This window comes from Pinus tabuliformis, chromosome 3_2 (assembly GCF_031772625.1).
Source record: "Pinus tabuliformis cultivar Carrire ecotype Pingquan chromosome 3_2, CPIR1, whole genome shotgun sequence".
Classification (NCBI taxonomy): domain Eukaryota; kingdom Viridiplantae; phylum Streptophyta; class Pinopsida; order Pinales; family Pinaceae; genus Pinus; species Pinus tabuliformis.
The window spans coordinates 1,086,066,446-1,086,093,064 of NC_142302.1; the positions used below are offsets into that span (position 1 = coordinate 1,086,066,446).

A 26,619-nucleotide genomic window follows, 5' to 3' on the forward strand; every position below is an offset into this window, starting at 1 on the left:
ATATCTCTTCCTGCGAGCGATCCTTTGATTTTAAATAGTGTATCAACACATTTACTATAGGTTTTAGAAAATCTACCCTCTTTCATTTCTGAACTACACTCAATTTCTTTATCGTCAACGGTTGACTCCATTTTTACTTTGTTAAGATGAACTTGTGATTTATTTATTTATTTTTATTTTTTATTTTTTTATATATGATATATTCTCTCTCCCTTTTTTTACTCTTTTTCTATATAATTTCTCCTTTTTTTTTGTATATATTCTTTTAATCTATAAAATATATTTCCACTTCTCTCTTATAAAAATCTAATATTAATTTATATATATTTCAAATATTCTCTTCTTCTTCTTCTTTTGTTCACTCTTTTAATAATAATTTTTTTAATATATATAATTATAAATTATATATATTATATAATTATAAATTATATATATTATATAATTTTAATTTATAAATATTATAAAATTATAATTATATAAAATTTATATATACTTTTTTGAGACGCGCTTTTCCTTTTATGTGTAACTATATAAGGCTTATAGAGTATCCCTTTTTATAATTATAATAATATTTTTTTCTCAGAAAATTTGGATGAGACGTGACTCTTGGTACGGTCACAATCTTTAGATTTGAACGATTAAAATTATTTAGATCACACCTTTTTTCTCCAATGTTATCAAAATATCTATTACTTTTAAAATACCATGGGCAATTACCATGGGTTGTTTCTAAAACCTCGGTTAATTACTCCAAAAAACTTGGAATGTCAAGATATCCATTTAGGATATAAATATTATATTAAATATATGAATAAGAATGAGAATGATTTACAAATGAGAACGAGAGGCTTGCTTATATACCAAGCAAGTGTCTCTTCATGAAGAGTCATGTCCTATTAGACATGCCTCTTCAACCTAATTACTAACTTAACTAGCTATTATTTATGATATTTATCTTTTACATTATATTTATATTATTTATATATTTCATTCGTTACATAGACTTCCATAATTTTAGAGACGAATGGACACAGAGATGTACCTCAATATCAAACACAAATGGCCGTTGTCCAAAATTCACATCCGTCCTGGCATTAAAACACAAACAGAAATCAGGGGTGCATAGGAGAGACCATTCAACAATGCAAAATTCAGGTCGAATGTTGGGCATAAAAATTAAGACAGCTTTTCTTTTCTTCGTGTGAATAACATTCAGGTTTAGGCTTTAGAAAATTATTGTCTGTTTAAATCACCCTCTCGCAACAAGTTGTTAGGGACAAAGGGTTCAACATGAATTTACTGAGAACATTAACCATCTGAAACAAAACCAACATTTATTGTGATACATTGTGATTACTCTACCCATTGTTAAGTTACCATGATCAATGTTGATGTATATGCATGAAATACAACACAATACAGTCATTGACCCCCTAGAGGGTGATCTGTTCTTTTGAGAGTTAAAGTGTAGTTTCCATTCATGTTGAGTATCCAAGTCATTAGTGAAACAGGTAAATTAAGTGCAAAGCTAGGCATTCCACAACAAAGAACATGTTAATTACACTAACACCAATAAAATGTTAAGCAATGAAAGGTGGCACAATTATCAGATGAATTTGCATAAAATCCCCCCTACATGATGCAACTCCCAGAAGCCCTTTGACGAACACCTAAATTTGCCCCTTGCAAATTTGGAGGGTTAATGACCAGCACATTTCATTAGGCTAGAGGTTCAGAGACAAATGCAGATATAGTTTTACTCGGGCTAGGGATTGGTTCCCAGGGACACTAGTTACAGGATTGATTCAGTCATGATTCAGAGATTTTTACACAAATTGTAGAGACTCACTATTTTTAGCAGGTTCCCTACCTTGTAGGAGACAGAGCTCCAAAGTGTGTGTACGATAGTATCAATCACATATTTAATGTCCTTATGAACTCAAGATTCTAGTGAGGCTTTCCCAGGTGACATGCATGGCACTTACTACTTTTAGCAGGTTGAATTCGAAAACTTGCATGTCAGAGATAATGGTATATTTAGAATCCTTGTGAGAAGTCCAATGAGCTACTTACAGGTAACATGTAAGCACTCTCTATTTTTACTATTTAGCAGTACTTGCATGTTGATTTTGATTGAGGATTCAGATTCTTTACTAAAAGGAAAATCTAATGAGTATTGTTTCATGAGATTCTGAGGATTTTATACTTTTAGAAGTGGTTGCATGTGAGATCTAATTGATTCTAATTGCACATTCAGACTCCCCACTGAGTTCCAAGTCCAATGAGAGCAGTATTGGCATCGCAGTGCTGACAACATATTTGGGTTCACCGTCATATTTTGAGTCTAACGACTATAATATTGTGGACATGTGGTCAGATTTTTATTTTTAGCAATGTCTATTTTTAAGTATACACAAAAGCGGGCAAAAGCAAAATTTGATAAACTCATCAGCATTGATAAATATTCAAGTTCTATACTTTCTACTTTCATTTCAAATTTTATCTATTTCTCTGAGCACTTTAGGAATTGCCTTCGGAATTCCCACATCAGTATTGTAGCTGGTTGTACACTCTAGTCCTATCTACCTATTTTAATGATCTGTGGACATCAGTAAAATTATCGTGTTTTATCTTATAAATTCATAAGGCATTAGTGCCATAAGCATAAGGCTTTGAGATTCTACATGGCCTTTCAACTGGCAACCTGATTGCAAAGGGAATTTATCAGAATATGCGTATAAGAGAAAGACATACTTCTCATTTGGGCTATGAAGACCAATTGTAGGATATAAGGGCCCCTTAACATCCTTTGGAGTTGATCCGACAAGCTTTCCATTCTTTCTGCATATCCACAGTTCAAAAAGGCAATGTCATCATCTTAGACCTTCTAGAAGTATCACAAACAGACTACAAAAACCATAAATTCTTCTCAGATACCAACCACAAGACCTAACAGGATCGCCGAGATGCTGTGTCTATAGATAATTATTGTACTAATAAGGTATAAGGACAAAATTCATACGTAAAAAACACAGTCTGTGAAGCATAATTTATGCCAGCCCCCACTGTATCTCCAGTTGTAAATTTGGGACCAAAAGGTTCACCACCCTTGCCATTTCCATGGTACAGATATCCATCATCTCCATGATACCCAAAGCTATTCGGTTCCCACCTGCAAGACAAGAGAGACAAAAAAAGCCAGTAAGTTAAACAGTAACTAGAAGAGAAGAGAAAAACTAGCACTAAGCAAATAAATGACATCAAAAGTATGCATGTTTGTGAAGGAAAAATTGGAGATTATGTTGACAAGTCATCAGAGGAACTACAAGCTTCAGCAGAACAACAGAATTTGACACACTGTAAATGAATAATCTGGGCATGAAACGTAGTTAATAAAAATAACAAGCAGCCTTAAAATGGTGTGTGTTAGAGGGGGCTTTAGACACATGCCAGTAATCATGTTCTTGCTGTATTATTAACATCCAATTTGGTAATCATTTCAACTACTTGGAAGCTGCAACATAACCATTTGATACGTGAGCATATAGAGGGAGATGGGAAAAATAAGACAGATCTACAATCTGAGAGATAAGGGAATGCTGGCAGCCCTTACTGGAGCTGCCCAGACATCATTGTACTTGCTTACAAGGTGAATAGGCCATGCAGCGTGCACCCCTACAGCATTTCTCCAACATTTGGCACCAATGGTAGTGTTAAAAATGTCTATATAAAGAGGGAAAACATAGTCTCATCCTCATGCATGGGTGAGAGCAGTAAAACAGACAATGAAAACAAAGTGTCGAAACCATTGCCTATTGGAAGGTTATTCATGTACAAGATTTCTTTGATGCACTATCCTAAAAAGTTTTTATTGGAAATTACTAAGTTGTTTATGCATGGAACAGGACGTAAGCTTGAACTTTGTTTGCCTTTTGCCAATAAATCAGGTTGTTGGATTTGGCTTCGTTAGAACTCTTCCCCTTATTTTTTTCCATCGCTTATACACAACTATATATCATTTGTTTATTCAACTAATATAAACTCCATCTAAGTGTGGCCTCTGGGTTTTATGGCTTACCCATAACCTTAGCTCTTGCACCTTATCTAATATCAGACTCTATTACCCCAACAATTCAATTTCTCTACTTAAAACATACACTATTTAAATCATTTCTCCAAATGTCTTGTAACTAAGGGAGGGAGGAAGGATCCCCAAGTATGGCCCACACTGCGGGCAATGCACATGCTGCAGCTGCCGTTGAGGAACATACTGCAATCAACAAAGGTGATGAAGTCTGTTCCCAAGATGTACCACAACAAAATTCCTATCTGCCTGTTTTTGACCATCCTGTTAAATTAATACAATGAAGATTGACCTGAACTATTGCATTGTGCATTGCCCAGCTAGTTTGTGGAAAGAGTGCCATCTGAAAATATGATTAGGAATTGCACTCGAGATTCCTAGGAGCCCTTTCTTTGGTACTTATTTGCAATCTGACAAAATAAAAATCTTGTTCACCTTTATAGATGCCAATGCATGCATGGAGGTTTAGCAGCAATACCTTTGGATATGTAGAAACATGCTTGCAGTGTTATCTCATCGGGTTGAAGATATTTCTGCTGAAAAATTAGCTGAACCTGGCCATCACCTACCTTGAAAATCCATCCTAATTGAACTAAGAGGAAACTGAAAATGGGGACATTACAGTCCTCATGCCCCAAGATTGTTTGCCCTCAAGCAATCTGTATCTATCCACAGCAGAGGCATCTGCACACTGATACCAGAATCCCATATGAACCACTGGGCTACACCATGCCTCCTTGCCACCAAAGTATAAGGGGATCCCTCAATAACTGGATCCCAAACATACCTCTGACCAATCCCGCCATCAATAGATCCATCTGGATACCAATGCCACCATGGCCAATCATTATCGCCCAAACCTAAGGGCTCCTGCTATGTTAAGAATATCCTCCTAAGAAACATCTGATCAGTAGAATACCAACTCATAATCTCTAGCCAATCCATCCCGTCGTAAGCATCAAATAGATGAACTCCCACACATGGAACAAGTCCATTATGCCTGTGTTGTTCTATGATCAACTCACATTGCTCCATCCAATCAACCAATAAAATCCATCCGGAAAACCTTGAACATTTCTCTCGAAAGGACAAAGATGGGAAAACATTGCTACAAGCCCTGTCTATGTACTCTTGGAGAGGGTTGCTCTGCATCTCCAAAGTATACTCTTCATGTTGCCTCACTAGGAACCTAACCGTCCCTCCATACTAGACAGCTTGGCCGCTGACTCGACACACACCAATCTAAGCTTCTCAATTCTATTGTTTTGCTGCAAGATGGTGCCTCGGACTATTGGGGTCTTTTGCTTCAATTCCATAAGATTTGTCTTAAAATGCTCAATCTTCCCCTGGAGGCTACTATCTAAAAGTATCACAGCCCTATTGGGCTGCCTCAACATCTATTTGCACCTCATCTATGGATGGAGCCAAAGATGGATGCTCAACCTCCACCACGTCTCCAACTTGAGCCTTCTTCAAAGATGGTTCATCATGCTCACTGTGCATATCATCCTCCTAAAGTCCATGCACCTCTCCTCAATCTTCTTGTCGGTCAATCACTGGTGTCTCATTCCACCAGTCTCCCTAAATGCCTTCTCCTTGACTTGCTTCTTCAATCTGCTGCTCACCATTAACAATCATCGAAATTTGTTAGTATCACCGGGCTTTTGTCAACATCTTCACATGATTGCTCATGCTCCTCAGAGATATCCTCATGAACCAATGGACTCAACTATAAAAGAGGAATCCTCATCAAAAGGATCGGAAGGAATCTCCTCCTAATCTACCTTTGTTACCTTTCCATATCACTAAAGCATGAGTGGTTAGGCCCCCAAGGTCTCTTGCAGATAAAGCAAATCCCTTTCCTCCTCAACTCATTCTTGTCATCGGTTTGAGTCTTCTCATTTTTGTCTTCACTACAAATTTGCATCCTCCTTAGCTCTTCCTTGGTCAATTGCCCTTTGAATAGTCTCATATTCTGCTCAATCAACCTTTTTATTAATTTATAAGCAACAAGTCGGGAAACCCTACTCCTTCCTCCAAATGGCCAACAACATGTGTTGTAGTGGCTTGGAGATGGCCCCGTCGTCACCCGAAACTCCCATCATGATCTCTGAGATCCTGAGCCTCTTCCCAAATGTAGGGCTCATGATGTCATGCAATCCCTGAAAACTTTCTTCTATCAGCAAGACAAGAGGCATTTGTAATTCTAAACCCCCCTCACAAGTGTGCTCCAAAAATATTTGTTGGATCAAGGCAAGTATTGTTGGTTTGAGTGCCCAATTTAGCACACTCAAATATAGTTGGCTCACCTTAAAAAGATGTGAGTCCAATTTCTCCAGATGAAAGGGAGATTTCGTGATCATCTTCATGTTCGTCAAATCTGATCCAAGTGCATAAAGTCAATTTCCTACCTCCAGTTCTTTCTGCAAATCCCTTATTTGCTCCAACTATAAGATAGCAAGTACCACTTTTGAAAAGGGTCTAATGTTTTGCTTTGCTCCTTGGTCCAAGGATGCATTGCCATCTGAAGAATCTCTTCAGATTTTGGGTTGTTGTTAGTTTTATCTTCTCTCTAAGTCATTTAAAGTTTTTATGAGACATTCCCATTTATCCATTATTTAGCAACATATACGCTACACAAAATCAATTTATGACTCGAGAATCTAACTCATAAACATTTCATATTCACTCAGCAATACCAGCAATAAGACTTTACCCAAACCCTTCAGACTAGCCTTCAACCTTAACGACAACGGATGAATATTATCCACATTTGTGTAAAACTTTTCCTCGTAATTATGTAATTATAAATTAAAAATGGTTGAGAGAGGGACATTGATTCCATTGCTTGAGGGAGATTGCTTGAGGAAGTTAGTTGGTTTCAGTATTGCGGGGGAGCGCCCCCCCCCCTCGAACCCGCTCTCAATCCGCACTCCAGGCGGGAGCGTGCTCCCGATAAAATAATTAAAAGAAAAAGAAAGAAAGAAATTAACAATAAAGAAATAAATAGAACAAAGAAAAAAAAATTGCGCTCCCTGCCAAAACAGGGAGCGTCGCTCCCGGAGCAACGCGCGCTGCCACCGGGAGCGAAAAGTGCGGAAAAAAAAAATCTGGACGTGAAAAAAAATTGGTTATATAAGGGCTTGGAGGGCTTTTTTATGTCATTGTGACTTGAGAGAGTTGGAGGAGAACCAAGGAGCTTGTGCAAAGAAGCGAGGAGGAGCGAGGAGTGAGCGTCGAGGAGCAAGGAGCAAGCCTGCAAGGAGGTTAGTAACTTAGTAATTTAGTAGGTTAGTAAACTTATAACTTATTTCTAGAGACTATAATGATGAATCATGAATCTAAATAAATAAAATTAATAAATAGTAAATAGTAAATACATTTTTAATTTTCTCATTCCCATTCCTATTAAATTTTGCAGATTCAAAACTACAAATTTCAAACATCATGGACCTAATTATATTTCTTGGCATTTTCTTCTTCTTGGTCCCTTTTCTGGTTATTATGGTGCTGGAGAGTAGGAAAATGAGGGGTCAAAATGAAGAGGGGGATGAAGAAGGGGGACAAAGTGGATTTGATGAAAACCCCAGTGAGGAGGAGCTGGAGGAGGGTGAACATGGCTCTCAAAAAACTAAACAAGACCAAACCCCATTGTGGAAATATGTTAACAGGCCTAAAGCAAGGAAAAGGGGTGGAACCACTAAATTTCATTGCCCCCATTGCAACAATAATTACACAAGTTCATACACCCGTGCCAGAAAACACCTCTGCAGGAAAAGACCATGGGATGGAGATAAACAAATAGGAATCAAAACTTGTGCAGCTGTGTCAATAGCAGATAGAGCCAAATACATAAGGGAAGAGGAGGAAGCCCAATACAAATCTAAAAAATCAAGGGGTCTCTTTGAACCAAGCTCACAATCACAAGCACAAAGAACTCCTTTAGCATCCTCCCAAGGCAATGGATATGAAGGCATAGGGTCAACAGCTTTAAGGCATAGAACCATATCAGATTTCCTTGATGAGGGGTGTAGGAATGATGTGGATTCAAAAGTTTACAAGTTTCTCTATGCATGTGGGATACCATTCAATGTTCTTCGCTCACCTTATTGGCACGAAATGGTTTCTGCCATAAATGATGCCCCTAAAGGATACAAGAGCCCTAGGTATGACAAGGCAATAACTGTTGGAGTTGATCATGAAAAAGCAAAAATATCACATTCTTTGAATAGAATGACAAGTTCTTGGACTGACCATGGGGTGTCCATTGTATCTGAAGGATGGACAAATGTAAAAGGCAAGCCATTGATAAGTGTTCTTGCTATGTCTGTTAGTGGTGCCATCTTTCTAAATGCATATGATTACTTAGAGAAGTTCAAGACCAGCATCAACATTGCAAAAGCATTACTTGAAACAATTGACCGTATTGGGCCATACAATGTCATCCAAGTCATCACTGATAATGCTCCTAATTGTAAGCAACGGGAGCAATTATTGAGGATAAATACCCCAACATATTTTGGTCTAGGTGTTTGGTTCACACATTGAACCTTTTGATGCATGATGTTGTTAAGAACAAAAATGAACAATACCTATGTTGCCAGGAAACGTGGGTACGGGGACGGGGACGACATTTTTAAAAACAGGGTGCGTGGGTTCGTTGAGTAATATAATAATATTAAATTTTCATAATTAAATTTTATAAATTATAAATTTATAATTAATATTATATATAAAATTTGAATTTGTATATTTTTTCAACTTTAAACAAGAAAACTTTAATGATAATCATTTAAACATGTTTAGTCTCTCCCATATAAAAACACAATTTTTTCATAGGAGATTCTTCTCAACCTGATAGTGGCCTAGACTTTTCTTGATGTCTAATCATCCACCTGCCCCATGCATGGTGTGCTCTGTGGTAAAGCAATCCCAAAAAGTTAAAACAGTGGCAGCCTTACCCTTCCACAAAACACGCTTATTCATTTAGGCATATTTTCCTAGTTTTAATCTTAACACGATGTTATCAGAATGCTATGAAAAATTGGCAGATTTTGATACTTAATTTAGCCATTTTCCAAAATAGCCCTTCGCCATTTAACAGCATCAGCTGATTACAGCTTATGGCTGGTCTCAATCCTACTTTGTATTTGACCGAAAATGTCTGAACCTGTATGTGTGCATTTACAATTTATAATTTGATGGTTATTAACTTATTTGGCTCAGGAATGAATGTTTCATAAATTCATTCCAAATTGATTTACAAGAATCTGCAGGCTCAAATTACAGAGTAAGAGGTCTCTTTTCTAGTTCTGGTTTCGATGCCATATAATATTAAAGGCATTGAAGATCCACAAATACAGGAGATTCATAATTTACATTGAGACTCTAACAAACCTTGGGCATAAGTTTTGGAAATTGTTTTTATAAATTTATAGCATAAGACTAATGGAGAGACTGATCATAAGAGTCTCCTGCGGTAGGAAGGGACTCATGAATGTGCAAACAACTACCCTTTTTTTCCAACTATGGTCATCACCTTATTAAATATTTCCACAAAGCTACAGCCAATATGATATGATATTCTGCTTGTGGGATTGTACACCCATAATGTTCCTTTTATAATATTGAGATATCATAATCATATATGATTTCAGAACACTGTGTCGCTCATAAGTTTTGAAAAACTTATCACTGTTGATAAATTTTTACAATGATTCATTACCCTTGAGTAGCACGTCATGCCCACAGAGCAATGTTAAGGCATGTGAACAAAGACAGTCTTTGGAAACTGTAATCTTTGGAAATGATGGCAGAAAATTTCCTTGAGAAACATTCAGAAGACCTTACAACCATCTCTGAAGGACAATCCAGACCAATGACCATCAATGACTCCAAAAATGATATCATTCGTTTATGGCATATATTCTATATTCTATGGCATATCATTCGTTTATGGCATATCATTTTTTAAATTTCAATAAAAAAAAATTATTTGAAAATTAAATTTTTAATATAGTTTTTTTATGAAGAACCCGAAGAACCCAAAGAACCCAACCCGAAGAACCTGAAGAACCCAAGAACCCAAGAACCCGAAGAACCCAAGCACCCGAAGAACCCAAGAACCCAAGAACCCGTTAAAGGAAAAGAACCCAATTTTTTTTTTTGAAGAACCCGGTTCTTCTGGGTTCGTCTGGGAAGAACCCGTACCCGAATCCGGTACTTGGGTGCGGGAACCCGGGACGGGTTCGAGAACCCCACCCCCGGGTGCGGGTACCCGTGCAACACAGAGCAATACAAACGGATTGGTGATTTGTACAAGAAAGGCAAACAAATGATAAAATTTATTACAAATCATAGCAATACCCATGGCCTTTTCCGCAGTCACTCAAGATTGGAGTTGTTGAAGATTTTGAGGGCTAGATTTGGTAGCTATTATCTCACCTTCAGGCGCGTTTTGAAGGTAAGAGAGTCATTGGCTAGCATGGTATCAAGTCCACACTGGTAGGTATTAAAGGAAAGGGCTACAAATGCAGCTGACAGGCGAGGTTTTGAACTGGTGGAGGCCGCTCTTGATGGTATGTTTTGGTCAAGTGTGAGGCAAGTATTGGATTTCACCAAGCCCATTTATCACATGATTCGGTTTGCAGATACAGATAAACCAGTGATTGGCGAGGTGTATGAGCAAATGGATACCATGTTGGACAAATAAAAGATATTGTTCATAACAATGATCCTCACTTGTACAAACTGATTCACGATTGTGTGTGTGTATGGTAGAATAAACTTAATCTTCCACTACATTGCTTGGCGTATACCCTTACGCCAAAATACTACTCTACATCTTCGTTGGGCCAACCTGCACCAGGGGGTTGGGTTAGGACCAAACCCCATTTAGATGAAGAGGTAACTAGAGGATATTTGGATGCATTAGAAAAGTTGATACCTGACAGGGAGGAATGTGCAGCTGTGCGGATTGAAATAGGCAGATACTTCAGTGGCACTGATTTGTTTGGTACCTTCCATGCAATGGAAGACAGAGACAGATTTGATTCTCTCACATGGTGGGAATCATATGGCGGCCAGGGACTTTTGCCAAAATTGGCAAAAAAAGTTCTATCACAGGTTGTAAATACTTCTTCTGCAGAGAGGTGTTGGAGCACCTACAGCTTCATACATAATGTGAAAAGAAACAGACTCAATGAAAACTCGGCAGAAAGCTTGGTTTATGTGCACTACAACTTGAGGTTGTTGAGTCATTACTGTGATCGGGCTTATGAGGATCCAACATATAAAATTTGGGACAACCACCCAGAGGATGACAATTGGGAAGATGGCACTATACATCTTGAAGAACTGGAAGAGGAACTTATAAGGGATGAAGATGAAGCAGTTGCAACAGCAATGCCACCTCCACCATCCAATATCAGTGCTCGAGTTCCGAGTCTTGTTCCTTTGCTGTCACCACCTCCATCTACACCCTCACGTGGAGGGCATGTGCCTTCTAGTTCTGGTTGTCGGTCTGTGCGGGAAACTCCTAGAAGACCACCATGACCTACTCATACAGGAGACTCTCGTGGCAAGGGTCACATGTAGTAGTACATAATAGATTTACAGTTTACTTGTCTTTTCTAGTTTCTATTAATTTTCATAACTATTGAGTCTTGAGTCCTTGACTCTTGACTCTTGACTCTTGATTCTTTCATATCATAATGATATTTTTTGTAAACAATATATGACTGTGACAATGAAAGTTTGAAGTTTGAAGTTGGCAATTATAACTCATTGGTAATGATTGTGAATTATGAATATGATGCTTCGTGAAAGACTGAAGTTGTTTCATTTCATTTCATTATTCATAATTCATTTTATAACATTTCATTTCATGTTAACAGTTAGAACTTAGACTTAGCTTACAAGTTTGTAATGGTTAAACTTAGCTTACAAGTACAACTTTGGTGATCAATGATGATAAATGCTATATATTGAATTTTCAATTTTGAAAGCTTGAAGTTGAAACTTTAAGATTGAATTTGATGAATCATGATTCACGAGACTCAATATGTTGTAGTTGTAATATGTATGTTACTAACTTGTGGACGTGGTTGATGAACATTATAACTTCTAGATGATTGATGTGATATGGTTCAATGATCAATCTATGTTTTTTTATGTTTTTTATATCTAATTCATCATTCTACATGTTTTTGTTGACATATATGTATCAAAATATAAAATATATATATATATATATATATATATATATATTTTAAAAATCGCTCCGGGATTCGCTCCCAAACCGGGAGCTTCTGAAAATGTCACTCCCGCACCCACTCCCGCTCCTCGCTTTCGCTCCCGCTCCCAAGTAACACTGGTTGGTTTAAATATCAATCATGCGTTGACTAAGTTGTTTTAATGGACTTGATTGTGCTATTAAATCGGCTAAAAGCAAGGACAAACCCATGTTCCTGTTGGACAAAGACTACAAGCAAAAAACAACGAGATTAATGGAGAGAATGGGTTGTGTAGTCCACAACATTGGTCGGCGTAGACCACTCGAAAGGGACAAAACCATCGTGGCCGATGAGGAGGAGATACTCCTTCATTCAATTACAACGAGAAGGGAACAAGAAAAGGAGGACGCATGCAGTATTATTCTCCATTCACATGCTCTCACGCACGGAGGAGGAAACCCAATGCGCACAGAGGAAAAGAGGAGGTCAGGAGGCTCTTGTTAAAACAAGAAGAGGGGAGGCCGAGAGGCTCCTACTGAAAAGAGCAGACTAGGTCGAAAGGTCTGTGGAAAAGCACCCACAACTCATACTCACATGCAGAGGAAGGGAACAAAGGAAAAGATAGGGAGTTCATGAGGCTCCTACGTGGTAAAAATAAACAATTGAGAGGGAAGAGGAGGTTATGGGGACTGAGAGAATTCAAGGAGAAGAAAAGCTTTGATGATAACCAACTGAAAAACCCATGGAATTGCTGACAGATAATCATAGAGCATAACTCTAATGATAACTAGCTGAGGAACCCATTAGGCTTGCTGACTAATAATTATAGAGTAGTAGGTGTGTCTAATAGGAATGATAAATCCACTGGAGGCTATGTTGGATGATAACCTTTGAGAGGTGAAGGCAACCAGGGCTAGTGGGCTGATAACGCCTAATGATAGCTCCATGGGTTTCGGCTGAGTACACGGGTGGAAGATTCCACTAAATTGCCCAAAAGTGCACTCTTATTCCTTCAAAGGTAACATAGTTGATAAACCCTCCATGTTATTAACTATATCTCTCTCTCCATATCTGAATTGAGACTCTTTGTGTCTAAATCAATATTATCAAAACCGGTGGAATAGACCAATCCAACCGGTTTGGGGGCCAAACCTGTCCAAGTAAGGGTTTACAACCGGAAATGGTAGGTTCGGTATTGAACCGGCCAACTTTGTCATGGAACCAGTTGGTTCGGTACCGAACTTTCGTTTTTCACTAAATTGGTTAGTTTTGCACCGAACTGATCAGTTTGTACAATTCGACCAAAGACATTGGAAACACAATTTTTTTTAAGAAAAAGAAAAAAAAAATGAGTGGGCCAACCTAATATTCAAGCCTATGGACACAGTATTGTTATACAATTCATGGTAATGTTACATCCTTTTACTTAAATTTTTAGTATTACCATGAAATGACTCAAGGATGTTTTTGAGTCGTTCTGACCTCATTGAATTTCAAACGAAGAAAGTAGAATTTTAGATTTCACTCAAAATCCAACAGACTTGATAGTTTTTCAAGATTTCAAGTTTGGTGGTATGGCAACGTTTCCATTGGATTTTGTCGTGTACAGGGGTATGGAACTAGTATTTAATCAATAACACCAAAACCTCTATGTACCTTGATGTTATTGGAATTGGTTGTTGAACCCCTCTGTCATGACCTTACTAAAAATGTACCCATCACTCAAACAAAATCTTGACTTGACATGTTATGTTTTTGTATCTTATTTTAATGCTTAGAGGGTGATATTTATGCCGAAGATCCCAATATAGGCAATGATTTTGATGGTATGTAAGTATTTCTTGTAGCATCGTTTCTTTTTGATGCTAGAGATCATCTAGAGCCTGTTTGTTAATTTATTTTCCATTTAGAGATGGATTGCACTCGATGTTATTTTGGTTATGTGCACTCTTACATATAAAAATGAGAAGTTTTGTTTATTCGTGTATAAATGGTTTCGATTCATATGGATGCATAAGAATATATATGTTTTTCTTTAAAATTTGAATATTAGGTGTTTTTGGTCGACCAGTTTTTTGGTCTGGTATTTTTACTGGTTTTGGTCCAATTCCAACTGGTCCCCGGTTGAAAGAGTTTTCAAATTCGATCACCGGTTCGGTTCTAATAACATTGACCTAAATCCCTAGAGATGATGCGGTGTTATAAGTCCCTCTGCATAAAAGAAAGTGTTCCCTGCCTGATGCGAAAATGGTTTAATAGCTAGTAGGTAAGGCAAGGTAGACTTGAGATGCCCTGTTTCAGCCGACGATATTGATTTAATCTCTTGAGTAGAAAATGGTTGTATGCCAATGAAGTGGTTCACACTGTTTACTTGGTTTCGGTAGTTGGTGGGTGGAGGTGAGGCACCCTCGAGACACCATGTTTCAACTCATAGGCAACAACTAGACTACTAGGAAAATTTATACTTCTTTGATGGAAGGAAAGAGTAGGGAAAGGAGAACAGGATCACGACATCTTGTTAAACGCAATACTCTAGGGCAGCAGCAGATTTCAAGCATATTAATGTAGGGCAACAACAAGGACAACAATTGATTCAAGGTCAGCAAGAGATAGCTCGGGTGCTTAAGGACAGCAACAATTCAATCAACTAATGGCCCAACTTATAGGTAACCAAAACATTTTTCGCAACAACAGGACCACCACTAAAGGTAGTGTTAACCATAATCTTGGTCATGTTGTACACACTAACGCCAAAGCAACCAACAACAGATATTTCAAACCATTGCTTGTTAGTTTTTGGTAGCATCGGATGTGCTCTAGCCATGAAAATTGGTGGAGAGGCTAAGGCACGTGAGTTCTAAAGAACCCAGAAAATGTTTGGTGAAATTCCACCCGGATTGTATTTTATTAAAATAATTAATATTTTTAATGGGGTTCCTAAGTCTACACTTAGGAAAATTAAAGTATTAATGGGTATTAATCAAAATATGGGTGAGAGTGATCTAGAAAGCGAATCAACTCAAGTTTTTAATCTTAGCCGTTGATTAGGGACTTAATCTCAGTCGTTGAAGTCTCAATGAGAAAAGTACAAGGAGGAGGCTTGGGGTTCATTTAGAAACACACACGGAGAGAATGAATTGATCTGGAGTTCGATTTCTGGGGCTAGGAAGCTGAGAATTCGAACTGAGTGATCATTCTGTAGCAGAGGGGCAGGGATAGTTCGGGAATACTGGACAAAGAGGCAGAGAGACACTAGCGGAGGCAGTGCAACAACTAGAAGGATTGACGTTGGGCCAATTTGGGCCCACGCAAGCCTGACGCAGAGCCAGAAGGACCAGCGCAAAGCAAAAGCTTCCCTCCACGCAAAAAGTCGAATCTATCGGGGAACTGTCGGAACAGGCGAGAAGGTTGACGCAGAAGGCAGAAGAGACAGCGCAGAGGCTGACGCAAAGCCTATAACGCTGACGCAGGGCCTACGCAGGGCTAGCGCAGAGATAGTCGGGGTTAGCCAGTTCTGTTATCGGATCAACCGGAATCTGCCAAGTGAAGTGAGGTAAAACTCACTCAATTTTCTGCCATTATATTTTCTCTATCACTGGATTGTCGGGAGGGCATCCAACATTGTATTCAGAATTACTGCTTAATAATAGAAAACCCTCAGAGTTGTTGCACTAATTTTCCCGCATTAGGTTTTTTCGAGGACTATTTTGTCCAAAAATAATTGTGTCCTATGTATCTTGTTCTTTGCTTAGTTTTTTGTTTCATGTAATCAAATTTAAAGTAGTGTAGGTTGCAGAAGTAATTTACTTTAGTATTCAGAAAATAACTTGATAATGTATATTAAAATCAAGTAGGAGAAGTAAATTCAGTTTTGTTGCAGTAGGGGTTCCTTGGACTAGGAATTTTCACATTACTTCCTCAATTCATAAATAATCAAGTTACAACAGCGAAAGAAGTAGCAAATCCAAATAGACTCTTTGATGACTATTTTTGGGAGTATGTGGCACTGGAAGAGAACACTTGAGCAGCCCTAATTTTCCGTGAGTATAACAATATCAAATTCCAGAATAGACACAGGGAGCAACAGAAGTATGATCTAATGCACAAGATAATTAAGCTTTCTCTCCCCTCATTTGATGGATCATCTAAATGTTCAGCAATGGCTTGGGTGCAAAAATTGGACAGCTACTTTAGACTTAACCCTATGTTAGAAGCAGATGCCATCCAATTTGCGACACTACACCTAGAGGGAGACCCACATGATTGGTGGTATCATGGATTGGTCACTTTGGAACATGCCAACATCACTTCATATGTGGACTTTACGCAGAGGTTGATAGAAAGAATTGATCAGAAGAACCCAGACATATACTTCAAGGAATTGGCACAACTCAAGCAAATCAGATCACACGAAGAACTTATTGCAGAATTTGAAGGAATCGCAGTCATGGTGACAGACATATCAGAAGAACGACTAGTCATGCTCTTTACAGAGGCATTAGTCGAGTCCCTACAAGGCTAGGTCTAGGCGTTTGATCATACAACCCTTCAAGATGCCATCAAGAAGACTCAAGACATGGAAAATGCAGTAACTAAAGCTAAGGCTCCTTCCAAGCCTCCCATCCCTCAAAAAGATAAGGAGAAGAAACCTTTTCAAATAAATTGGCCCAAAAGAGACAGGTTGGATGAGAAAACTCGAAGCGAACTGAGGCAAAAGAAGTTATGCTTCAATTGCAAGGAACCGTGTGAATCAAGACATCGTTGCTTAGGCAAGGGAAAGATTCATTACATCGAAGTGGTCTCTGACAATGAGGATGAAGGAGAAGAACCTACTTCAAATGATGATAAAGAAACCGCTCCTAATGTCGAGCCTAGCAATCCAAAGGAAGAACCACCGCAAGAGGAAGCTAAAAAAGAGGAGAAGCCCAACGCAAAGAAAAAGTCCAAACCACAAGTTAAGATTGCGACTCTTTCAAGAACGCCTAGATATTACACTTTTAGGATCAAGGGTGTCGTCAAAGGACAAAGCATCACATCATTAATTGATGGAGGAGCTACACACAACTTCATTGTTGTAGCATTAGTAGCAAGGAGAGGACTTCCCACCGAACAATTTGAGGGCCTTGACGTGATACTAGCAGATGGATATAGCTTGGATTGCACGCGGATGATCCTAGATTTGAGTGTAACACTTCATGATTATACTTTCACTAGTGACTTTTACATAATAAATCTTGCAGATATTAATATGGTATTGGGGGTTGAATGGTTACATTCTTTGGGGAAGCACACTATGGACTACCAAGCATTGGAAATGGAATTTAAAGCCCCTAATGGCAGTGAGGTAGTTTTGAGGGGCATGAACTAATGGGGGCCCACAAGTCATTTCTGCCAGAAGAATGGAGGCCATATTTAGGCATGAAGATGTAGCATATGTTGTAGAATGTAGGATTACAAGCCAAAATACTCCAAATAGTGACAAACCACAATACAGAGCCGACATTCAACAACTGTTGGACAAGCATGGTCAAGGGGATTTGAACATACTATAGAACTGGAAGAAGGGGCCAAGCCAATGATCACCACACCATATCGACATCCAAAGAAATTTAAGGACAAGATAGAAAAGACTATACAAGAATTTTTAGCGATGGGACACATCATACCCAACTTGAATCCATTTGCCTCATTAGTGGTTTTGGTGAAAAAGAAGGATGGCACGTGGAGAATGTGTATTGATTATCGAGCTCTCAACAAAAGAATCATCAAGAACAGGTACCCTATTCCCAAGATCAACGAGTTACTAGATGAGTTATCTGGAGCAATGTACTTCTCAAAGATTGACCTGCGATCAAGATATCATCAAATCCGAGTTCAAAAACAAGATGCGCAAAAAACAACTTTCCAAGTTTCTAGTCATGCCATTTGGACTAACCAATGCTCTCGCCACTTTCCAATCTTGCATGAACAACATTTTCAACAAGCAGTTGAGGAAATTCTTGCTAATATTATTTTACGTCCATCTCATATACAGCAAGATATGGAATGATCACCTAGGGCATCTAGATGAAATTTTGAGCATAATGCGGGAACACTCCCTTTAAGCCAAGGCATCAAAATGCAAGTTTGGAATGACAAAAATTATATCTGGGACATATAATTAGTGCAAAGAGAGGACAGGTGCATCAAGAGAAGATTCAAGCAATATTGGACTAGCCCATACCTAAGAATTTCACTGAGTTACGAGGATTTTTTGGGATTTGCAGCTATTTCCAGCGATTTGTCAAAGGATTCTCTCAATTAAGCACACCATTAACAAATGTAATGGAGAAATGACCATTTAGGTGGACAGCAGAGTCAGACAAGACGTTCAACAAGCTCAAAGAAGTGATGAGCTCATGTCCAATCTTGGCCCTCCCTAACTTTAGACAACCCTCTGAATTAGAATGGTGATACATCAGGAGAAGGAACAGGGGCTATTTTAAGGCAAAAAGGCCACCCCATTGCATTCGAAAGTTGAAAGATCCAGGATACGGAGAAACTTTACTCCATATAAAAATCGGAGATGTTGGTTATCATGCACGCCTTGGCAAAGTTCAGACAGTGTTTGGTGGGAAACAGGTTCGTAGTCAGGACAGATCACAATAGCTGCGTCATTTGTTAGAGAAAAAGAACTTGAACAAACGGCAACAGAACTGGGTAAGTAAAGTCCAAGCCTATGATTTTGATATTGAGTGTGTGAAGGGGAAGAAGAATGTCGTGGCTAATGCACTTTCCTGGAAATCGACAACATGTTCCCTTATGTTGAAACAGGTAACTAGGTTCGATTTTCATAATGTCTAATGTAATCATGATTTCATGTAAAGAGAAAAAAAAAAATTATTATTATTTTGTAGCATGGGTTTCATGCTCAAGATCATTTTATTTATAGGTCAAGCACCCATTGTGTGCTTCTAGGTTTTGTCATTAAGTCAAAAATTCAAATGAGTCGTTGTTATATATGTAAGACCCCATTGGTCATCTTGAATTATGTCGAGAGAAATTATTTGAGTCATAGATTGTGTCAAAGTCATCCTCCAAGATGAGTCGGCCAACAAAGTGACAAGCCAGCCTCATTAGGGCCATTCGACCACCATGAAAGGCATATATATAATGAAGAACTGAATCTCATCAAAAGCTCACTCATCAAGTTCATTAAAGCACAAGAGAAGAAGCCTAATATAGCTAGCAAAAAAGAGGAGAAAAAAAGAAGGAAGAACAAGGTACTAAATGACTGTTTTTGGGGTAGAATCTCTCACATGTGCGAAGGAACTAGGGCAAATTCCGTAGCAGTAGGATTGAATTGCAACCACCACAAAGGAGTCTAATCTAGTGTCGCAAGGAGTCAAGTTTGAGGCTAAATTGTCAAGGAAAAGAAGGCTAACCAAGAGAAGGAGAAAGGAGGCAAGATTCACCATTATTTTCTCACATGTGCCAAACTAGTGTTTCTGCAGTAAACGTTGAAATTGCAGTCCTAAAGCAGCAAGACGAAATCTGAAGTTTGGAGCAGGTTGACATGGGTTGACTTTGTGGAGGACAAGCTCATCAAAAGGAGAAACTGACTTGGTCTTGGAGGGATCTTAGACAAGGGTCTTAGGTCTTGGAATTTTTCATCTAAACATTCTACAAGAAGAGAAGAATTCTTGTGGGTTTTCCTCTCAAGAGAAGAGGTCTTGGCCCTAGCTAGTTGCCTACATTTTGTGCCCTCTTGTCTATTTGATCTTCGTAGTTTGGTAGTTGTTTGATGATAAGAACATAATAGTAATCAAGTGAAAGAAGACAAGTACATCAAGTAAGTAAAAGAACATCACAAGCAGTTATCAAAGTAAGAGAAATCACCTAATCTAGCTGCCTCTAGAATTCTCAACACCTCATAGAACTAACAAAAGATTGGAGGGCTCCTCTCTCAGCAGAATACACCAAGAACCAGTTTGCATGTGCACTAACCGATAGAATCATTCAAGATGACAAGTACAAATAGTTGATGATATTAATTACTATAAAAACAAGATATACTTGATTCCTGAATTCACACTCAAGGAGAAGATTTTGAAGGGTACGCATGAAAATCCATCAACTAGACATCATGAGTTCGTCAAAACCTACCGACAGATTAGGGAACGATTTTCATGGAAATGTCTCAAGGAAGAAGTAATGAAATACGTCAAGGAATGCGTGACATGCCAACAAAATAAGGTCGAGCACACCCATCCTGCAAGTCTTCTCCAACCCCTACCAATTCCAGAACAAAAATGGGAAAGCATCTCAATAGATTTCATCATAGGGCTACCTAAAGCACAAGGCCAAGACTACATCTACATTGTGGTGGACAAATTGACAAAATTTACACCTTTTTTTTGCAATCTCAATTGATTTTTCGGCCAAACAAGCAGCGGAATTGTTCTTCAAAGAAGTCTTCAAACTCCATGAACTACCTAAAAATATAGTCAACAATCGAGGTAGCAGGTTTATGTGTGCATTCTAGCAGGAACTTTTCAGACTAGTGGGAACAAAATTAACCCCAAGCACTAGTTACCACCCACAAACAAAAATTGTGAATAAGTGGATTGAGGGTTTTTTACGTAATTATGTGACAAGTCAGCAAAAAGCATGGATCAAATGGTTGTACCTTAGGGAGCATTGTTACAATACCGCTTCCCATTTATGCATTAGAATCACGCCTTTCAAAACACTATATGGGTATTGTTACCCACTACTTGTGGGTAGCATGCATAGGAGTACATTTTTTCTCCAAGTTGGTCCTCGGTTAGCAGCCAGCAGCCCTTTGTAGCCACCAGATAGCTCAATGTGCCATTATCTTGGCCACCTGAGCCAGCCATGTGATCCCTCGCCCATCCGTTATGATCGTATGTTTGAAGGTGGACCTCTCGACCTCAAAGGTATGGCTTTTCAGTGGTATAGTTGAGTAATTTTGTTTACTTACCATGGACACTTTTGGGCATAGATTGGTGGGGGATTTGGCCGAAAGAGTGGGCTAGGTCTGTGCTCTTGTCTCCTCTGACCAATTTGGTGGTTAGCCTTGTATCCTAGTCCCATGGAATCTCCTTTACTGGCTATTAACTTTAGGGCTGGCACTACATGGGAAATCCTGATTTTGGTTGCGTGGTCCCGCTTCCCCACACCATATACATCACTCCCCTCTGCTCATTCTACCCCATTTATCACTTTTCCCATCTGAGAACACATTTGTCCACTAGGTCCACAAAGGGTTAGCCTCCCCCTTCCCTTGTCCACACTTTGGTTCGGGCCTGGAATGATGCCCCGAAGGTTGATGCGGCTAAAAGGAAAGGAAAAAGAATAATTTGGTCACTCTCAACAAGAAATGTACCACAAAATGCAAAAGATGGCTAGGACATACAAATTTCGTGTTCATTTTTGGTAGCATCAAATGTGCTCTAGCCATGACAATTGGTGGAGAGGCTAAGGCACATGAGATCTCCAAGACCCAGAAATCATTTGGAGAAATCCCACCCGGATGAAGAGATATTAAAATAAATATTATTTTTAATGAGACCCTAAGTCTAAACCTAGGAAAATTAAAATATGTCTATTAATATAATATGGGTGAGAAAGTTTTAAATAACAAGGATCAAGCCAGATCTAATCTCACCCGTTGATTAGGAACTTAATCTCGGTCGTTGAATCATCAACAGGAAAAGTATAAGAGGAGGCTTGAGGGTCAGTTGGGGACACACCAAGTTGATCAAGAATTCAATTTTCTGGGGCAGGGTTTGATGAGAAATCAAGTTAGTGATCTGTTGCAGCGAGGGGCAGTTCGGCAGAAGACCGAGAATACATATCGTAGAGGTAGAGAAAGTGTCGGAGAGATAGCGCAGAGCCTTGGAAGGCTGACGCAGAAGCAGCCAGGACTGAGGCAGAAGCTGACGAGGCCAACGCAGGTGACACAGAGGATGAAGAGGCTGACGCAGAGGACCAAGAGGTTGACGCGGAAGCAGCAGAGGCTAGTAGAGTTGACGGTAGGCTGAAGAGGCAGTGCTGAGGTACTTTCGTGGGGCAGACTGAGAGCTGGAAGGCAGATGCAGAGCAGAAGAGGGTGACACAGTTCCAGAGATAAGCTTGGAGAAACTTTCGCTATCCAGCGAAGAAATTGTCAAAGTTGTTGTGGGATCAATCATCCGATTGTTGATCAGTCGGAATATCTGTCTCCCAGGAGAGGTACTTCTGCCAAGGAAATTCTTGGAAGGGTGAACCATTTCTATCACCCTAGTTGTATTCAGAAAACTGCATAATAATAAAACCCTCATATCTACTGCACAGGTTTTCCCGCATTGGGTTTTTCCGGGGACGATTATCCAAAAATAACAGTGTCCCTTGTGTGATTGTCTCAGTGATTTCAGTTGTTGATCTATATAAGTGTTATGGTTGCATTTGTGTTTATTTCGGTATTTATATTTATAAATAACTTGTTAATGGAAAGAACAAGTAGGAGATAATAAACCAGATAATGCAGTAGGGATTTCTGATGTCTCAGACTTAGAAATTTCAACATGGTATCAGAGCATTGCAAATCACAAGAGAACTGAAGATGCCAGCAGCAGAAATCTAAAGAATTTGCAGCAAAAGCACTTGTCCCGAGAGACAACGTTGTTCTAAAGCAGAAGCAACAAGAGAGGAAGTGACTCAGAGCCTGTGTCATCATTTCGAGCCAGGAGTAGGGTCAGCACAGAGGCAGAGAGGGGCAGATCAAACCTAGGCAGTGCCCAGTGATCTTTCTCAACCAGGAAGAATCAACGCTATGGCCAGGAGGAGCAAATTCAGCCTTTGCCAAGATTACGCAGAGCCTAAAAGGCTCAATTTCTTCGGTTGTTGAGGCTTGGGGAGCTATGGGCAAATTGTGATTTGAGGAGCTAGTGGGACGTTGTTTCTGTCGAAGCAGAACAGTGTCTAAGGAGGCAAGACCAAGGTAGAGGGAGTCATTACCTCGACGGATTTCTAGCCAAGGAATCCAGATCCAAGTTGCAGTTGCAAGGAGGATTGGAGAGGAGCGATTCGACAGTTGGCCAGAGGATTTCCAGAAGGGAAATCAGGACTTAGAGGGAGATTTCCAAGAGGGGAGTTGAGACTCAGAGGGAGTCCAAAAGAGGAGCTGAAATGGTAGTGAACAGACTAAGGGATCAGGACAGGTTGGACGGGGCTTCCAACTTTGTCATCTGGAAGGCCAGGATCTTGGCAGTCTTGGATCAACATCACATCAAGGACTATGCCTTGAAAACCATGGCTATCCCAGTTGACCCAGCTGAGAACGAGAAGTATGAGGATGCAATGGCAAGGGCGAAGTGCATGATCCTAGATGGGGTCAAAGATCATGTCATACCACATATTGCTGAGAAGAACACAGCAAAGGATATGTGGGACACCCTAACCACCTTATACCCGGGCTCTTCCGTGTAGTGGAAGATGCTATTGGTGAATCAGCTGCAGTCATATCAGATGTAGAAGGGAGAGCAGATAGATCCATTCCTTCTCAAGTTGCAGGAGATTCGCAACCAGCTTACTTCCGTGGGGTCTACACCGGATCTAGAATTTATGGTCAGGACTGCCCTAAATGCAGTCTCCGAGGAGTGGGAGACATTTGTCCAAAGTATTTTGGGCAGGGCTACTCTTCTCGATTGGGAGGAGATGTGGGCAGCTCTTCGCCAGGAAGAGATCAGGAGGATGACCAAGGCGGGGAGTAGTGGCAAGGGAGGTCGAATCAAGAAAGAGGAGGAGGAGGATGCGGCTCTAGCATCTATGGGACAGGAAGGGAAGAGGAAGAAGAAAGACATCTCCAAGGTTAAGTGCTGCCATTGTGGGGAGCTAAGACATTATGCATCCCAGTGTCCCAGGAAGAAAAACAAGGGAGAGGCTTCTGATTCTAAGGCAGCTCCAGCTAAGGCGGAGAAAGAGGTCGAGACTGATGACGATTGTGCCATGAGTGCTCATGCACCTCTAGAGAAGAGGTGGGGAGACATCGAGTTGTAGTCAAGAAGACTACATACTAGGGGCAGGATCCTCGAGGTACCCAAACTCTTGGATCACATCCGGCTAAGGGAGCCCTTAACGACAGTAGCATGATGACACGTGTCGGGTGGAGCAAGGTGTGATGGAGCGACAAGGCAGTGCTAGAGTGCAGAAGTCTGTAGCAGCGCAACAGAGGTTGCAGCAGTGTGAGAGGCATAGAGGTGTTTGCAGCAGTGCAGTGGCAGCAGAGGGAGCACATGATAGCAACAGAGGTAGCTTCAACATCACGAGGCTTCCAGGTTGACCAGGATGTTAGTATTTAGGTGAAGTCAGTTACTTCTTGGTAACTAAGTTGCAGTGCAGCAGTTAGCAGTGGCAATGCTATGGGTAGCATGATGCAGCATGTTGAGAGGGAGTTGCAGTACAAATGTGGCTGTGGCAGTGGCAGTGTCATGGGCAACAGTGAAGGGGATGTGAGGCAGCAGGCCAAGCATCAACACAGGTACTGATGCAGAAGATCAGTATCATGCTTTTATGGTGAGGCATTACTAGAGCACATTCATCACTAAGAGGGAGTGTTGATTTTTGGTAGCATTGGATGTGCTCTAGCCATGAAAATTGGCGGAAAGGCTAAGGCACATGAGATCTCCAAGACCCAAAAATCGTTTGGAGAAATTCCACCTGAATGAAGAGATATTAAAATAATTAGTATTTTTAATGAGACCCTAAGTCTAAACTTAGGAAAATTAAAATATTAATGTATATTAATATAATATGGGTGAGAAAGTACTAAATAACGAGGATCAAGCCAGATCTAATCCTAGTCATTGATTAGGGACTTAATCTCGGTCGTTGAATCGTCAATAGGAAAAGTATAAGAGAAGGCTTGAGGGTCAATCGGAGACACACCAAGTTGATCAAGAATTCGATTTTCTGGGGTAGCGTTTGCTGAGAAATCAAGTTAGTGATCTATTGCAACGAGGGGCAGTTCGGCAGGAGGCCGAGAATACATATCAGAGAGGCAAAGAAAGTGTCGGAGAGACAACGCAGAGACTTGGAAGGTTGATGTAGAGGCAGCAAGGACTGCAACAGAGGCTGAGGAGGCCAACGCAGGTGTCACAGAGGGCCAAGAGGCTGACGCAGAAGCAGCAAAGGCTAGTGGAGTTGACGCTAGGCCGAACAGGCAATGCTCATGTACTTTCGTGGGGCAGACTGAGAGCTGAGAGGCAAATGCAGAGCAGAAAAGGGTGACGCAGTCCCTGGAGGGTAACGCAGTTCCAGAGAGAAGCCTGGAGTATCTTTTGTTGTCCAGCTAAGGAACTGTCGAAGTTGCTGTGGGATCAATCATCCGGTTGCTGCTTAGTCGGAATATCTGTCTCCGAGGAGAGGTACTTCTGCGAAGGAAATTCTCTAAAGGGTGAGCTATTTCTAGCACCTTAGTTGTATTCAGAAAACTGCATAATAATAAAACCCTCATATCTGTTGCACCGGTTTTCCCACATTAGGTTTTTCTGGGGATGATTATCCAAAAATAACGGTGTCCCTTATGTGATTGTCTCAGTTATTTCAGTTGTTGATATGTATATATGTTAAGGCTACATTTGTGTTTATTTCGGTATTTATATTTATAAATAACTTGTTAATGGAAAGAACAAGTAGAAGGTAAAAAACCAGATAATGCAGTAGGGATTTTTGATGTGTCAAACTTAGAAATTTCAACATTTCGCGTGTGGGAAAAAGCCAAGCATAAGCTCTACCCCTAATCTGTGGCCATCACCCTAGTTCCTATGGGCCCTAGATGAGCCCCTTCCACATTAAGGAACCCATGACTGTCCCAACCCTTGATAGGCAATGAATTGCCCCACATTAAAGAGGGTATCTACCGCTATATCCTACACATCATACTCTCGTTCCCTAGAGCCCCGAGCAGTTATGAAGAAAAATCAATCAAAGGCAAAAGGCATATGAATAAGGGTAGAAAAATAAAGGTCAGGATAACTTATGATTTCTCCCTCCTAAACTCATATACCTAAGTGTGGGCTTCCCCTATTGTAACCACCCTTGTACCATGACATGTGGCTTGGAGCTTTTCCCTTGAATCCCACTCCATTCCATCATCATATCACATGCCACTTACCACTAAATGGATGTACCATGGACATGTTACCCCCTTTAAAAGTTGAAACCACCTAAAAAGGGTCTTTGGTTAACCCTTGTATTAAGCTTGGAGACACATGTACATGCCAAAGCCCACTATGGAAGGGTATGTTATTATGAAGT

The 26,619-nt window shown here is 39.9% G+C and overlaps 1 protein-coding gene across 1 annotated transcript in view; it reads right to left on the minus strand.

The window, feature by feature from the left end:
- The window catches only part of RANBPM (SPla/RYanodine receptor (SPRY) domain-containing protein), a 264,798-nt gene that overhangs the window by 175,543 nt on the left and 62,636 nt on the right, over nucleotides 1-26,619 (minus strand). Inside the window, exons 3-5 of the mRNA XM_089417491.1 lie at nucleotides 3,023-3,172; nucleotides 2,755-2,841; nucleotides 1,043-1,088 (exon numbers count right to left, since the gene is read on the minus strand). Of these exons, the coding sequence (XP_089273617.1) occupies nucleotides 1,043-1,088; nucleotides 2,755-2,841; nucleotides 3,023-3,172 (283 nt within the window). The remainder of the gene's footprint in view (nucleotides 1-1,042; nucleotides 1,089-2,754; nucleotides 2,842-3,022; nucleotides 3,173-26,619) is intronic.